The 17,288-nt window shown below is 39.6% G+C and overlaps 2 protein-coding genes across 3 annotated transcripts; both read left to right on the top strand.

The window, feature by feature from the left end:
- Positions 1-3,715: 3,715 nt before the first annotated feature.
- Positions 3,716-12,050, top strand: smg9 (SMG9, nonsense mediated mRNA decay factor). 2 transcript variants are annotated; one of them, XM_022761948.1, is made up of 13 exons: positions 3,716-4,117; positions 4,204-4,278; positions 4,547-4,781; positions 4,905-5,002; positions 5,129-5,241; positions 6,281-6,392; positions 6,592-6,687; positions 6,875-6,960; positions 9,185-9,291; positions 9,396-9,503; positions 9,683-9,808; positions 10,043-10,187; positions 10,821-12,050. In XM_022761948.1, exons 1-13 carry the CDS (start codon positions 3,971-3,973, stop codon positions 10,897-10,899), a joined length of 1,527 nt encoding a protein of 508 aa, XP_022617669.1. In that variant the 5' UTR covers positions 3,716-3,970; the 3' UTR covers positions 10,900-12,050. The 2 variants fall into 2 exon arrangements, with proteins under 2 accessions (XP_022617669.1, XP_022617670.1); XM_022761949.1 differs by having other exon boundaries at positions 9,683-9,804; positions 10,821-10,906.
- Positions 12,051-15,118: 3,068 nt separating this feature from the next.
- Positions 15,119-16,935, top strand: plaur (plasminogen activator, urokinase receptor). Its single transcript, XM_022761980.1, has 5 exons — positions 15,119-15,161; positions 15,644-15,757; positions 15,845-15,991; positions 16,491-16,601; positions 16,733-16,935. Exons 1-5 carry the CDS (start codon positions 15,119-15,121, stop codon positions 16,933-16,935), a joined length of 618 nt encoding a protein of 205 aa, XP_022617701.1.
- The last annotated feature ends 353 nt before the right edge of the window (positions 16,936-17,288 follow it).

The raw sequence follows: 17,288 nt of genomic DNA on the forward strand, positions 1-17,288 counted from the left end.
TTTTCTTAACTTTACGTCTCCATGGACACCCGGAAGGACGGGACTTTTTCTGTGATTTGCCCTTCATGTGTTCAGCTAAGAGTCTGGCTCCTATGAAAGTCTCCCCACAGCTGACGCAGATGTAGCTTATGGCCTCCGCATGCTGAACACAATGTCGCAGGAGGTGCAGCCGGTGCTTAAAAGCTCGGCCGCACTGGCACTGGTGTGAGCGGCGGCCTCGGTGGAGGTAGCGGTGGCTAATGATGAGGGAGGGCTGCCGCAAGATGGCACCACACTGCCTGCAGGGGTAAGGGACTTTGGAGCGCCAGCCTGTGTTCATACGTTTCATCAAAGCCACATCTTGGCTGTCGTTCTCGAACATGGCCATAATAGTGGGCGAGACGGGGTCAGAGGTCGCAGTTGCTGAAGTTGGGTCGGTGTCAGACTTCAGAATAGTGGACAGTGAGCCTGCACAAGTTTGGTCAACATGCAGCTTCCCGTTACTGACCTGGTTGACTACATCTGGACTACTGACGGTGGACTGGACTGCAGCGCCATGGAAACCTGAACCCTTTTTATCGGTCAATGCTGATGGATTGGTAATAATGCATACTTTGGTGCTGACCACTGATGTGTGGACTCTGGTAACATGGTTTAACAAAGTTTTGTCAGAAGTGAAAAAGGATCTGCATACGTTACATGCTTTTGGCATTGTCTCGGAACAAAAGAAGACCAAAGGTGATTTGCTTTCCTTGGGACACTGGTGGTGATGGTACAAGCTCTCGTGAGAGAAAACCTGGCCACAGATGTCACAGGAATACAAAGGCATATAGTGCTCATTAAGATCAGTCTCAGTTAGAAAGAGCGTCTTGCACAGTGAACACTGATATTTTACCCTTATACCACTACAGTGCAGCAAATGGAGCTTCATTGACCTAAAGGGCCCTCTACCACATGCAGCACATATTGAACTATTAACACTGGGAAGGGCTGCAGGGTTTTGTTTAGAGTGCAGACTATTGGAAGAGTCACTGGAATTATCAGCTGAACTTGAGCCACCATCTGATTCGGCATCATCTGGACGCATGTTTGTAGGTTTACAAAGTGTCTTATCTTCATCATCAGATTCGGAGCTTGTTGAATCATCTAGCTTCTCACAGTCACTTTCCATGTCAATGTCTTTATCATCTTCACCCACTATATATTCTACACTGTTTTCAGATGTCTCAGGTCTCATCTCAATTGCTTGCTGAGGCCTCAACTCTGACATTGAGTCACACGGTACTGAGTTTTTACTTTGCTGTAGAGTCACCTCATCAGAAAAGATGCCAGCGTTCTGACTCTGATGTATGACTGCAGAAATCAAAGAGGGAGCTTCTTTAAAAGGCGCCGAGCCAATGCAATGTATCTCTGCATGCTTGTTCAATTCCCACACATTACTGAAAGATTGATGGCACTTTTTGCAGAGGGGCGGCGAGTGTGCATTATCCAGGTGCGTGGAGAGTGACGTCAGGCGTCGGAAAATAATCTTGCAGATGTGGCAGGTGGCTTTAATATTGTGGCTTTTGTAGTGTGACATCAAGTTTTTTATGTTGCTGAATTTTTTGCCACATTCCCAACATTTTGCCAGTGTGCGTGCATCATCCACCTGCCTTGTTGTAGAGATACACCATTCTTCATCGCTGCTCGAGTCTTCAGACATAAGGAGTCAGTCAAGGCAAACTCTGGATGGTCTGCAATTTAAAGCAGACAGAATCACTTAAAAAATGTCAAGCAAGGTTTCATACATGCATAACAATAGAAGCATTACATCAGACAGCCATTTAATCTAAAAATAAAGATTTCATTGCTAATACGTTTTTTATTCAATTATCAACCAAAAATTCCAGACATTCTCTGAAATATCTCAACAACTACTGGAGTGCTATGAAATTTTGTACAGACAGTCATGGCCCCTGGAGGCTGAATGCTACTGACTTTGTTGATCCCGACTTTCCCTCTAGCGCCCTTATGAGATTCGCTTTTGTAGCTTCGGGTAAAATATGTCAACAACTGTTGCCATTAAACCTGTTACAGACATGCATGCCCCCCTCAGGATGAATTATATCCACTTTGGAAATCCTTTTCATGTTGAGCCATCCTTGGGTCAAAAATTCAATATATCCAGTAATGTCCAACTTTGGTTTTTGTCTGAATACCTGCAAAATCACACTGCCACAGCCTCGGTTGTACTTAGTGTTTGGTGCTAATCAGCATGCTAAATGTTAGCATGCTAACAATGTACCTGCTTAACGATAGCATGTTAACATTTAGCTCAAAGCCCCCTCAGTGCCTAAGTAGATCATAAAAGAGATGCTAGCATGGTTGTAGGCTCTAGAGTCCTGTTCAATCTGTCATTGTTTTTGTCTTATACCATATTTATAACATTTACATTCAATATCTGTGTGATGCAGACAAAGTAAGGTTTTTGAAGACTGGCATATAATCATTAATTGCAGCTCTAGTGAGGTTAACTTTTCGTGTCTTCACGTGCCTCCCTTGACAGCACATACCCAGTATCACTTTTCACTATTTCCTACTTTTAGCTAGTTAACGTTATAGCCCACCATAAACGAAAGCTCTGTCAGAGCCACATCACACGTTACACTTATACATACACAGGGAAACTACTTACCTTTGCCCACAAGTACAGCACTGATACACCGTTGCCTGTGCCACAAAACAACGATGGAATAATTTGATTCCTCCAAGCTAGAAGGTGACGATTCGTCCGAGACATTTACTGTACGTTACTAAAAATACACTAAGAGCTAGCGTTAACGTTTACTTGTATGTACTGACTTGGGTTTTTAGGAGACATAAACGGCCTCTTTTAAAAGATGTGTGTCTGAAGCGCATCCAGCTGTACAGGTGACGATAATACAGGCATGATTCAGCACATTACAACAAGAAAAACCTTTAAAAATTCATATTTAATGACACCGTCATATTGTTGATGGCGTCCACACAGCTAGCCCCTCCACCTCCGGTTAAAGGCGGAAGAGAGACGCCTACATATCCCAGAGTGCATCACTCAAGTTCCATGGCTTTCTTAGGCAGTTTAATATTTCTTTAAACTCCATGAAAACTCTTGGTTGATATATGTGCAGATACTGTAATTTTACTCAGTACACTAATTTGAGAATTATATAACGAGTTCATCCCAAAAAAATCATCCCAGGCTAAAATTTCTTTTTTTGAATAGCACGGGCGGTCTTCAATTATCAATATGGGTTTTCTTTCTTTACTATTTTTTATTTTTTATTTTTTATTTTAAGGCAACCAGGAAACACCATATTCACGCCACCAAACAACGCCCATACTATATACAGTGATTTCTTTAACTTTGCCTTTAAGAAATCTGACATTTCAGGATGCGATTATTTTTAATAAAGGCAAACAAAAAGTAGCGAGGCACGGTTTAACGTTATATATACATCGTCCTATATTCCTTTATACAGTAAAATATATAGTAAAAATACACCGTGTGAAATGGTCCCTGGAACTACCCACATCATTACGATGTTTCATAACGACTCCATTTACCAGACGAGCGAGATGTGTTTGATTTTAAACTAATGGAATTTTAGGCGGGTGGAGTTTCTTCCAGGACGATGATATTTGAGAACCGCTCCAACATCATATTGTAACGGTTTGCGTCGAGCTACCAAACAAGCGCACTGGCGGAAGGCTTTAGCAAACGTTATTTACGTCCACAGACAAGTGCTTGAGGTTGAACTAAAACGATGTTACGATTAAAAGTCTTTAAATTTCAAGGAGAGTAATGGTCATAGGACTGCTAGTTGAGAACAGATTTCTCGTTTCGGGGATATTTCAGTAAAAGTAAAAATACCTTTAGCTCGTCTCTGCTCGGACTGTGGTTCCATCGTTTCTAGCTCTGTGTTGATATCCGTTGTGCTGTTTTAAGTCAGTAAATCAAGCGAGTAGGGAGATGTCAGAGTCTGGCCACAGTCAGCCCGGGATGTACGGGCAGGGACGCAGGAGGAGGAGACGCCGGGGAGACAGAGATGCGGGACCTCCTGGGCAAAATCTGTCTGGTCCCAGCCGGGATCGAGAATACCAGCCGAGGGAACGAAGGGTAATACAAGCTCACACTTATGAAGTCTGGATTGTTTAAACTGCTGGCGTAACTGAAAACTGACTCGCTTTCATGTGTCTGTTTAGGATGGGAGCGAGGATCCACCAGGCCCACTCATTCAGAAGACCCCCATCATTCTTGCAAAACCCCCCGGGGAAAGGGTACTTTGGCTTGTGTCAAATTCTGAGCTCTTTTTTTTTTAATTCTCTGTATTGAACACAAACAATAAAGACATTTGAACATTTAGATTCGACAGATGCTTATACCTAAGGCGATGTAAGGCACAATTCTCTCCATAGTTCAGCACTACATTCACAATGCCATAACAAATGAGTCACGGTTAATCATTACAGAAAGTAGTCTTTAAGCTCCTCTACCTCTCTGCTCAGGCATCTATTGAATTGTGCTTTTAAATGGATCCTTTTCTAGGCCAAGCCATCACAGAATGCACCTGTCAGTGGAGCTCCAGTCTTGGAGAAGCCCATCATGCTAATGAAAGCAAGGGATGATGGAGGGAAGCCAGGGACTCCTCCAGAGGCAGCAGCTCAGCCCTCTGGCCCTGGACCCTCAAAGATTGAGAGGGAAGGGCAGCGACCTACCCAGCCTGTGTACCAGATCCAAAACCGAGGAATGGGTGCTTCTGCATCGAGCAGCGCTGTAGACCGTGAGTTATTGTACTAACTAATTGTATTGTAAATTACAAATGTTAGTGTGATGTTAACAAATACTCCATTTGGATGCCCTCATTACGTATTACATATCCAGAATTGTTTCATGTGACTTCCAGCTATGGTTGGCCAAGCTAAACTCCTCCCTCCAGAGAAGATGAAGCACAGCATTAAACTGGTGGACGATCAGATGAACTGGTGTGACAGTGCCATGGAGGTGAGTTAATGTTCGATGAATTTAGTTGATTGGTGAGCCATTGTATTAAATAACTGAAAAATGTTTTCAATATACTGTGCTGTTTTTACTCAAAGGAAGTTGCTTTTTTGTTGTGATGTGTTGCAGTACCTGAGGGACCAGACAGATATGTTGGTGGTGGGAGTCATTGGCCTTCAGGGAACTGGGAAATCCACAATCATGTCACTGTTATCTGCCAACACCCCTGAGGAAGATCAAAGGTAAGACTGTATGAAACACCAACAATACCCTCAGGCTTGTAAACTGCTCAGCTATGTGTAAATTATATATTGATTTCATTTAATAATAAAAGTAATAAAAACATCTAATTTTAAACTTGTCAAAAGCGTAATAAGAAGTAAAATAATAGTCAGAGAAAAGCAGTGGATAAAAGATGTCACAGTTAAAAGATGCTGATGAGGATTAGGCTTTCCCATAATGACAGAAAATGTCCCATAGTATGCAAGAGGAATTCGACAACAATAAAATAATGTGTTCCTGAGTTCAATTTACTAAATGAAGACTGAAGAAACCAGTTAAGACTAAACCCAGAAGGACTGAAATTTTAGTTTTGTAAAAATCTTCCAGTAAAAGTTACTGTTCAACTTGCAGTATTGATTTGAGCGAAACTAAAGCTTTGTTAAACCAGTGACAACACCAGAAAAATAAATAATCTCAACCTCAAATAGTTAAGTGCTTTGATTAAGGCTAGAACAGTCTACTAAAAAACAGAATATAATAGAAAAGCTGAATATAGTAGACACATGTAATTATAATGAGTTTTTGTCAGGGCTACATACCGAAACATCTCATCTGTTATTATAGATTATTATAGAAAGGAATATATGTGCAGGACTTAATACAATCATTTGCTTAAGATGAAGAGAGTGAACTGTCAGCCCCAGTTTGTCTTTCTGTTCATCATATTGCTCAGCTGGAATAGAGGTAGTTTTGCAAAAGCAGCTTACCCATTCAAAGTTGAAATAACACAAACAGATTACACAAATCAATAGTAAATATTTATCTGTTTTTTTCTTCCCATCAACATTTTGTATTTTAAAGTTGCACACTGAAAGAGACATAACTCTTTCTGGCCACACAGAGGCACTATAGTAAACTCAGCTGCTTCTGTGTAGTCTGGTGCCGTGTTTCAGATGAACATATGTTATTTTGTTTTATCACAAAAGCCAGCTCAGTGTGTGACACTGAGGACATGATGTGTCCTTTGTTTGGAATAAGCATCCGCATTTTTTTGCACAGAGGTTATGTATTCAGAGCCCAGACTCAAGAAATCAAAGAAAGAGGAGGAAACCAGAGCACAGGGATTGATTTCTTCATCACACAGGAGAGAGTCATCTTCCTGGATACACAGGTACATAAGAATGAAGTGTTGTGGATACAGAGTCAGTGTCTCTTTTCTGTAGTATCTTCAATTTGCTGTCAGAATGTAGGGAAGTAATGAACTGTGAAATTTAAATGTCACCGTGGAATAGAGAGAAATCAGGATAGTTGGTTGGTTGGGGATTGAATCAACATGTGTGTAAATGCCTCTTCCTTGTTTGTTTCTTCAGCCGATCCTCAGCCCATCTATTCTGGACCACCTCATCAACAACGACCGGAAGCTGCCTCCAGAGTACAACCTCCCTCATACGTACATTGAGATGCAGGTCAGTGACCGGCCTGCAGAGGGCACTAGTTGTTTATATTTGCCCTGGTGCATAACCTGTAAGGACCAATATGTACCTGTAGTCCTCCAATTCACTGTTTAATGACAGTTTAGTGGTCATTTTAATTCTGTACACACACATTCACATGTAGCCACATTAGTCCTCTCTCTTTATAATCTTTCACCAGTCTCTTCAGATCGCTGCCTTCCTGTTTACTGTGTGCCATGTCATCATTGTCGTTCAAGACTGGTTCACTGACTTAAACCTCTACAGGTATGTACTTGTTTATGTGTGATAGATCTGTATAATACTCACTACCCAGCTTTGCAGGAAAAAAGGAGAGGATAGCTCTCAGTAAGGCTCTGCCAATAACTTTCAAGTCCCCTGCTCCCACAGGAATGTTGAGTATTTCATCTTGTATCTTGAGAGGATATTTGTCTTCTGGTCTTTCTTATGAGCTCAGTAATGTTATTCTTTCAGTTGGTCTTGTCAACAGTGAAGCCAGACCTGTTGAAAATCACTGCCTATGTGCTGACACACACTCATCTTGTCCATGTACACCAGTATCTGCTCAGAATACCCACACTAACCCAAATTACTCTGTAGCTAAAAAAGATATTGGTAATTAGCTTAGTTGTTTCTAGGAAGTAGATTGCACTAGAAATACACGGACATCAAATGTAACTACTTACATGTCTTGGAAAGTGTAGAAATTAAAAAGTGTAGCAAAAAAGGATAGGTGCACATTTTTCAAGTATGTCTTAACACAATATTGATAGTATGCTGAGTGCTGGAAGAACAAGTAAAGTGACCAATAATGCTTTCTATGTACATACATATGGGCATGTGTGTATTATTTTGAGACAGACTTGAAAAACTGTGAATTAACCATTTAATAGTTGAAGAATAATCTGGAAAGAATAAGAAAATTTAATTCCCTATGCACCAAGCATGACCGTTGTACTCATACTCATACAAAATCTCATCATTCATTAAACAAAATGACTTTGTAGAAAATACATGTTGTCATACTTTCTCTCATATGGATCCAAATGATGAAAGAGACCAGATGTTGGCAGGGTGGGGTGAGATGACATATATACATACATACATATACAGTACTATAAAAGAGGGTTTTATCCATATCGTCCATTCCCAGATGTTGGCCAATATCACATAGCTAATGTAGACAGAGCTAGTTGGAATTAAGCAATTGTTAAAGGCACTGTGTTTTATTTTGTTTTGTTTTTTTCATTGTTGCACACCAAAATACATTGGGCCTCACCAACCATTCTTAAGAAGAAATTCCTTCTTAAAACCCACTTACACACCTTTTACAAAGATTCTGCCATTCACCAATGTTTTCTTAGTTGGGATTTGATTTTAGGTAAGAACAGTATCTACACACACTCAAGAGCTCTCTTACGCACATTTGAGTGCTGACATGTTTGAATAAAATAAGAGGTTATTGCGTTTTCTTCGGTTTAGATTTTCATATCCCTTTTTTGACTTCTGTCTGTGTCTGCACACGACCCTTCAGTCTCATGCCCTTTTAAGGGCATTTTGTGGTGTTCACCTGTGCTAATTGGGGCCAACTGGCACACGCTTTCAATTTATGAGGAGATTGGCATTCATCAATCTAAGAACACAGATGCACACAATTCTGCAGTTTAAAAACACGTTCATGAATCTGACGTAGAGTTTTCTTAAGAACTTTCTTAAGAACAACTTAAGAAAGAATTTAAGAAAATACTTAAAGAAGATATTGGAGAATGAGGCCCATTGTTTGTATCCTAAAGGGTTGAATGCTTGTCCTTAATCATTTGCAAACCTGACTTTTGTGAGTATTTAAAATCCTGCTTCTTTTTTTTTTTACATCAATGTTAATGAGCTTACAGTCTTCCCAGTGTTTTGTTGACACATTGCCACGCGTCAGTGTGTGTTACACTTGTAGGTCAGCGGAATCATGTGAAATCAGTGGCTGGAGTGTGTATGGCATCACCCTCATTCCCCTACACATGCATGTGTTAATACACGGCTATTTTCGGTCTGAATCCACGCAAACTAAACGGGACCCGCTCATAGAAATGTTGCTCCACTGCACTATTAGTGGTCATAAACGCCTACCGGTAACTATCTGTAGATGTATGTTTATGTAGGAATATAGTAATAGGCTGCCAGAAAATACACATAGATTTATCCTGTGATCATAGCATTACTATGCACTGTGAGGAAAGTTAACTGAGCAGATTTTGCTGAACTTAATTACAAAATGTCAAACATGTACTGTAGATATTCTAATGTTTTACTGTTAATTATGTTGTGTTGTTATCATTGGACCGAGCCTATCAACAGCTGCCAAGGGGATTAGTTAGTCACTTCCCTAACCGATTATACTGTATTCCCACAGTTGCAATCAAACTGAATTGCACTGCAGTTACCCTTGCAGCTGTTGCTTCTGGTTTGAGAAAAATTTGCATGTTATGTTTTTGGGAAGGTTTCTTCAGACTGCTGAGATGCTGAAACCTTCCACTCCGTCCGCAAGCCATGACAGCACTGGCTCTTCAGGAAATGATGATGGAGCAGAGTACTATCCTCATATAGGTGACTTTGTTAAACAGAAATGCAAACACAATCTCACGCACCAGCCAGGTTTAATAACATTAACATGAAAGTCTCTCTTCTTTAAACTTTTCTTTTTCACCCAGTGTTCCTCCAGAATAAAGCCAAACGGGATGATTTCTGCCCAAGGAATCTGAAGAACATGCATATGGTGGTGGACAAATTAATGGCCCACTCTCATCTCAAATACAAAGGTGCAAAACTATAAGAGTATTCTCCCCATATTAAATATATTCCATTCACATTATAGTTGTTTTTTTTAAAAAAGTCAAATCATATTAAATATTATTAACTAAATACATAAATAGCCCAAATTGCTTAAACAAATATACAACACCTCCACTCATTCCATAATACCTGGTTTGTATTTTAGGTACATTGTCCATGCTAGACTCCAATATCTTCCCTGGCCTGGGACAGGACTATCTGTCACCTGAGGTCAACATGTTCCTACTTCCTGTGCAGGACAATGACGGCGAGGATAATCTGACCAAAGCAGGTTACAAAGCATTTTTCTTCACATAAGGCAAAACTCAGTATACAGTATCTAACCCAACTACCTATAAAGTAAGCATTTGCCTGGATAAGTGATGTGTATCATGTTGACATATCATTTATACATCTTGAAAGTAGAATTAAAGGCTTTTTGACAAATCTTTACTTCCCTTTTCAGGGACTAAAGCAAGGTATTGTGCTTGTGTAAGGTGTGAATTGATCATGGTACCATGTTTAGGGTCGGGAACATACCCGCTCTTCTCCCTGCTGCCGGGGTACAGAGGACACCCTTCCTTCTCCACCATGGTTTCAAAACTTCGCAGCCAAATACTGACCATGCCCCGCTGTCAGCTGTCACACACCATCCTCACTGAAAAGAACTGGTAAACATCACATTCTGCTTTGCACACCTTCCATTTAACTTCATTCTTGTGTCATTAATTTATAACATAGTTTTACAGAACAACATAGAACAGCCAAACATGACAATAAAAATGTTATAACAACATGGACATCATTTTCACTTGGGATTGGGAATGCATGCCAGAGTAGTGTATCAAGCTTTGCTTTGCAAACTTTTGCAAACCCACAGCAACTAACTTCCTGTGGATTTGCCTCACTTTATTTGGTGTTGGAGCTATACGCATCTTTAAAATGAACACCTGCAAGACAGTGTTCAGAGCTTGAAAAGTACCTCCATCTCCTGTGCATGTTTTCCAGATAAAAATCATTTAAAAGCGGATTCAATAAAGGACACAAATGAAAATCGAATTATACCGACTGAAATAAGAAACTGGTCATGAATTCAGGTACAAGCTAGTCTTTATAGCAAAAAGCACAATTAAACTTTTACTTTTCAAAGTGTGCTACATGTAACCACACTTGTATTTAGGAGTTGCACACCCTTATGGGGAGTTAAGAGTCTCTTAATTCTGCCAGTTGGGAGGTTTTAGCGGTAGGATGTTTTGTGTACACAGCCCCTGGTCTCTCTCTATACATTTGATCTGTTTTTACAGGTTCCATTATGCAGCTCGTATCTGGGATGGGGTGAAAAAGTCCTCAGCACTCTCGGAATACAGTCGCCTGCTCTGCTAACACCCTGGTTGAACTGCTGTTATACACATTACCGGCGCAACCTCTTACGTCCAGTTATCAGGTCACACGAGGAGAATTGTGGCCCCGAAAGTGGAGACTGTTGTTTGCATCCTACAGGAAAGGAGGAGTGAAACGGGAAGCTCGGTCAGTGTTGAAGAGTCGAAGGGTGACACCACCTTCTATTCACTTTGGAGGGATTTAAAATAAAACCTGCAGACTCTTGCCCATACCCTGTCCCTGTCCTCAGGGTATTTAATGTTCAGCGGTGATGAGAGATGAAGTTGTCTGCACATGTCTAAGTAAGATATGATGACATTTTTATTTGCAAGTAATTTGTTGTAACACCAGATTTGATGTACTGATGCACATGTTTTCAGAGGTGAAAATGTAGCCCTCTGTAACTTATTTTGCATTTTCTTTAACATCACTGAAAAGAGGAGTGTAAACCACACAGAAATAAAAGGGAAGTGCTGTGATTCTTTAAACTGCACAGTGCATTCACTGCACAGCTTTGTGGTAGTCTTCATTTCTTGAAAAAGAGCACAAATGACTCCCTCACTCTGTGCTTAATCCAGTTTGACAGGTTGACTTTGTAATGGCACAAACTGAGAAATTAAACTTAACTGTTGGTGTTCATTGGACAAACCCAGTTCACAATGGCAAACGATTAGAAAACCTGTGTTGGGTACAGAGCAGTTTTTTTTGTATTAAGTATTAAGACATGTCAAATGTGTCTGTGTTTAGATTGAGCATTTTAGAGGATTGTTGGAACGCCATTTGGTCAGTTGGGATTATATTATCTGAATATTAAAGTGTCAACAGACTGAAAGAGGTATATACTGTACATATATACTGTACGCAGTATCTTACACAGGTATAGTCTAGACCTGATTTGGCACTATGTGAAGAAAAACTGACTTTACTTGATGTGATTAGAGCATTTATAATTTACATGTTGGAGGTACAATTAAAGGCATTTTGACTGCCTTTGGCAGGGACTAAACTCATGTCAATCCTTGGTCATGTGGTCCTGCTCAAAGGCAAGTTTGTGAACTTGTCTCTTAGTTCTAAGGGTTCTGTGCCTCTTTTTAGCAGGTTTATGTCGCATTAACTCAACTAATTACATTTCTAAATGTTCCAAGTGGCTCTAAAATATTGACACACAACCCCTGTAAGGACTTTTAACAATGGTAAATACAAAGATCAATCATGGTGTCAATGCTTTCAAATATAGGATATATATAAATGCAGCAGGAAATACACTGCAACCATATTATTGTAGTAAGTACCTTTCATGCCTAGAAAAAGAGCCCATGTGTTTAAACCAGTTTGACTTTGTAATGGCACATACTGAGAAATGAAACTTAAATGTTGGTGTTCATTGCAGAAACCCTTATCACCTGGCAAACTGACAGAAAAACTGTGTTGGGTTCAGAAATATTAAGATATGTCAAATGTTTCAATACTGAAACGTTCTGCTGAATTCAGCATATTATTGGATTATTGGAGCACCATTTGGTCTGATGGGACAATATATTATCTTAAATTTGGGGAAAATTGCGATGGAGATTACAACCTGATATAAAAAAGTGGTTTGATTAGACACAAGAGGGTTTGTTTCTTCTTTTATCTGCTGATGGACAAGGTATGAAGGTATCAAGTGAAGCTTGAAATCTTGCTGCCTTGAATGAGAAGCCACATGTTTCCCTTTTAATATGAAAAGTTAATCCCTTTGTTCTCAGCCCATGACAAACCTTTTTACTTAATTAGTGCAAATTCATTACAACATTTTCAAATATCCAACTACTGTAAATACCCAACAGACTGAAAGAGGTCTATACTGTATACTGTACACAGTGTCTTACAGTCTAGATCTGTTGTCTATGAAAAGTGACTCGACTGTATATAATTTACGTCAGTAGAATTAAATGCTTTTTGACTGTCAAATTTTAGCTGCCTATCTCTTAGTTCTAAGGGTGAACTCGACTGATTACATTTCTAAATGTTCCAAGTGGCTCCGTACTATTGGCACATAACCCCTGCAAGGACTCAAGACATTTCACAATGCTAAATACAAAGAACAATCAGCTCCACTGTTGACAGACTCATAAATCCACCATCCACCATCCCATCACATTTGCTGTCTACAGAAAACTGTGAGCAATTTGCTTTATTTTTTGATAGCAAAGTTAACACAATCAGACAAAACATCAGTGCCCTCAGACCAAAAAATGACCCTCTCCATCCTCTCTCCAGGGGCTCCAGTTGTTTTATGTCTCAGTTTGACCGCTTAGATCCTACAGATCTCTCTAATATTGTTGGTCAGCTCAGGTCCTCCACCTGTTGCTTGGATCCTATTCCAACAACATTTTTTAAAACCGTCTTCAATTGTTTAGCACCCGAAGTTTTAAAAATCATAAACTGGTCTCTTCAGTTTGGGATTTTCCCCACATAACTTAAAACAGGCGTCATAAAACCACTCCTGAAGAAAAAGAATTTGGATCCAAATGATATAGCAAACTATCGGCCCATCTCCAATCTGCCATTTCTTAGTAAAATACTTGAAAAAACTGTTTACATTCAACTCAAAAAATATCTCACATCAAATAGCCTCCTAGATATTTATCAATCAGGTTTTCGTCCCCACCATAGTACAGAAACAGCTCTCATTAAAGTAATAAACGACCTGCATATAAACACAGACTCCAAAAAAATATCCATTCTTGTTTTACTTGATCTCAGTGCTGCCTTTGATACGGTTGACCATAAAATTCTGCTAGAGAGACTCGAGAAATGGGTGGGCTTATCTGGTCCTGTTCTTAAATGGTTCAATTCATACTTACATGACAGGAAGTCGTATGTTTCCATCGGCGACTTCTCTTCCAAAAAAAAGGACGTCACATGTGGGGTTCCCCAGGGGTCAATTCTTGGACCATTACTGTTCAACCTGTATATGCTTCCACTTTCACATATCATCACTAACCATAATGTTAATTACCACAACTATGCAGACGATTCGCAACTCTACATTTCTCTATACCATGATGACTTATCTCCCATACAGTCCCTCACCCAATGTATAAGTGACATTAACAAATGGATGACTGAAAACTTCCTGCAGTTAAATAAAGACAAAACAGAAATACTAATCTTTGGTGCACAGACTCAAAGACTGAGAGTGGCTGAACACCTCAAGTCCCTCTCCCTGGAGAGTAAAACTGTTGCAAAAAATCTTGGCATAATCATAGATAGCAATTTAAACTTCAGGAGTCATATTAACCACATCACAAGATCATCTTTCTACCACCTAAAAAATATATCTAAGTTAAGAAGTTTTCTATCAAAACCTGACTCTGAAAAATTAATTCATGCATTCATAACTAGCAGATTAGATTACTGTAATGGCCTATTCACTGGCCTCGCAAACACAAGCATTCGACAATTACAACTAATTCAAAATGCAGCAGCATGTATTCTCACTGGTACAAAAAAATATCAACACATCACACCCGTTCTTAAAACCCTGCACTGGTTACCCGTCAAAAAAAGAATAGATTTCAAAGTCCTCCTGTTAGTTTATAAAGCACTAAATGGTCTTGCACCTCAGTACCTAACAGACATGCTAATTACCTACATACCAGTAAGACCCCTCAGGTCCACAAACACTAGTACACTAGTCATTCCCCGCACCAAAACTCAGGAAGGGGAGGCTGCATTTTCTGTTTATGCCCCACACAGGTGGAACAGTTTGCCTGAGGCAGTAAAGACTGCCCCGTCAGTCAATCTTTTTAAAAATAGGTTAAAAACTTTTCTCCTCTTAACAGCGTTTGATTGAACGTGTGTGCGTGTGTGTGTGTGCGCTTGTCTACTCTGTGCTATTTGTATTGTTTGTTATTGTTTTGTTGTATGCTGTAAAGCGCATTGTGTCTGCCTTGTGCATGAAATGCGCTCTATAAATAAAGTTAAACAAACATACATATGTATTTGCTGTATATTTATGTATGTATGTTTTGAACTGTGTCTGTGTTGTAGCAAAATATAGTAAAATATATTAAAAATGATAAAACACTGAAAAAAAGAAGAAAAGAAAATCCCATTTTGTCATCAAAATGGAAGAGAAGTGGAGGAGTGCTCTTCATCACTGAACCACTCCTTCTCAGGGGAGCGATATATAGCCAACAGGTCAAAATAGAAGTCAGTTGTATCCCACTCTGACAAAATGCATCTCCTCCTGATCTTTGGGCTTGTGCTTCTCCCTAAAGGCAAGTTTTTATTCTATTATCTGTTTTTTTAATGTTAAATCTTTAAGAAAAGAAGTACCTTATTTTTTAGTTAACATATTTGCCTTTACAAATGCTGAAAAAACATGAGTCATTTCAGGTTACATGCCAAATGGCAGTATGTCCTCTACCTATTTGTTATTTTGCTGTTGGTGATCTTTATTTATCCCTGCTATTTCTTTTTGTTCCTAGTCTGTAGTTGAACAGATAAAATGTGCTCTTTTCTAGTCCATCTTCCTGTCTTCCTGTCTGTCCGTCCATCCGTCCGTCCGTCCGTCCGTCCGTCTGTCCGTCTGTCCGTCTGTCTGTCTGTCTGTCTTAAAAAATGTCAGGTCAAAACTACTTTTGGAACCTGCTTTTGGTTGCTGATTTTATAATTTTGATCAATCAAAATAGTTAGAATTTCTTCATCCACCCCTTGTTGACATTCTTTTCAAACTTATCTGAGTTTTGTATTTCATCAGCCTACACTCTGAAATGTTATGAGTGTGTGTCGGGGGACTCAGGATCCTGCACAGAAAAGGTATGCCCATCACAGGGTCAACAGTGTGGCGCTCTAAGATTCCTTTCATATACAGGTATGGTCATTTTTTTTCAGTGCATTGTTCCCATTGTAAAATTGCTTTGCATTGGCCCAGTTTACAGTGGTTTCTCTTTTGTTGCAGGTAGTTTAAAAGTTAGTGATATCAACGTGAAAACTTGTGCTTTGGCCGAACAGTGTGTTGGGGGATCACTCAACATTGGAATCAGCAGAACGATAATTACCAGCAAGTGTTGCACCTCTGATCTCTGCAACATTCAACCTGCCCCAGGTAACTTACTTACTACGATAGTCCAATATGATTAGATATTAGATATTATGATTATATTGAATATTAGATGTTAGAGAAACAAATCTCAAATTCCAAGACAAGCCAATACAAGGAAAATTACTTTATCTTCCATCGGAATCTAATATAGAAGAGCCCAAGGGTGTGTGTGTGTGTGTGTGTGTGTGTGTGTGTGTGTGTGTGTGTGTGTGTGTGTGTGTGTTCTCTTTTCATTATCACATACTGTAAAATCAAACAATTCCTGTATTTCAGAAATATTAAATTATAATCAGACAATGAACAATCAAATAACACAGATTACATATTTACATTTTGTTTATCTGTGAGTTTAATAGCTGTTATTTCACTAGCAGTGAAACACCAACAAATCCGTCAGTAAAACTCTAAATAAGGCACAGAAGAAGAAAAGTGCATTACAATCATCCCACTATCCCCCTCTACCTCCCCACGCAATATGAACAATTTATGTTCTGTGTTACAGATGCCAGCAAATCCATCCCCAATGGTAGAAAGTGCTTCAGTTGTGATGGACAACAGTGCAATGCAACTCTGAAGTGCAAGGGGAATGAGGACCACTGTATCTCCACAACAGGTAACAGGCCCACAGCATTAAGTCTCTAACTCTGTCCCAAACATTTGCTCTGCTGATGAATGTGTAGTGATTCTAGTAGATGTATTAAAACTTGAGGCACACACACACTAAGACTATTTCCATTCTCTCAGTGACTTCCGGAAGAGAAAAGATGATCGTGAAGGGCTGTGCTTCCAGCCAGATGTGCGCAAGCAAGCAAACTGCACGGATCACAGGATCCACTGGAGAAGAAATTGACTGCTGTCAGGGCGACTACTGCAACAGCGCCAGCGGCACAAGCGCTGGCCTTCTGCTCCTGGTGGCACCGCTGATCTCTTTGGTCAAGTTCTCTTAACTGACTGATACAAATATATTACTGCTCAGTTTTTAATTCTCATCCTCGCTTGGCTTCATAGTCATCTCCTTATGAGTGAGATAGTTTAAAGGTTAGCAAGCAAAGTGTGAAAATATCATTTGGTAAAGTTGTGATTATGATTTATCATTCTGAATGCTATGTTTAACCCAAATCCTATTTTACTGACAGAAAACTAGAATATTCAGATGTTATTATTAGAAAGCAAAATAAATACATTTCCATCTGAATTGTCTCTTTTGTGCATCAACTTTTATGTACTTGCTCACTCCACCTGCTGTGGACTCTATCTGGGTGCCCAGTCATCATTATGCCAAACTGCTGCACATAGACAC

This window comes from Seriola dumerili, unplaced genomic scaffold, assembly GCF_002260705.1.
Source record: "Seriola dumerili isolate Sdu_G_001 unplaced genomic scaffold, Sdu_1.0 BDQW01000433.1, whole genome shotgun sequence".
NCBI lineage: Eukaryota > Metazoa > Chordata > Actinopteri > Carangiformes > Carangidae > Seriola > Seriola dumerili.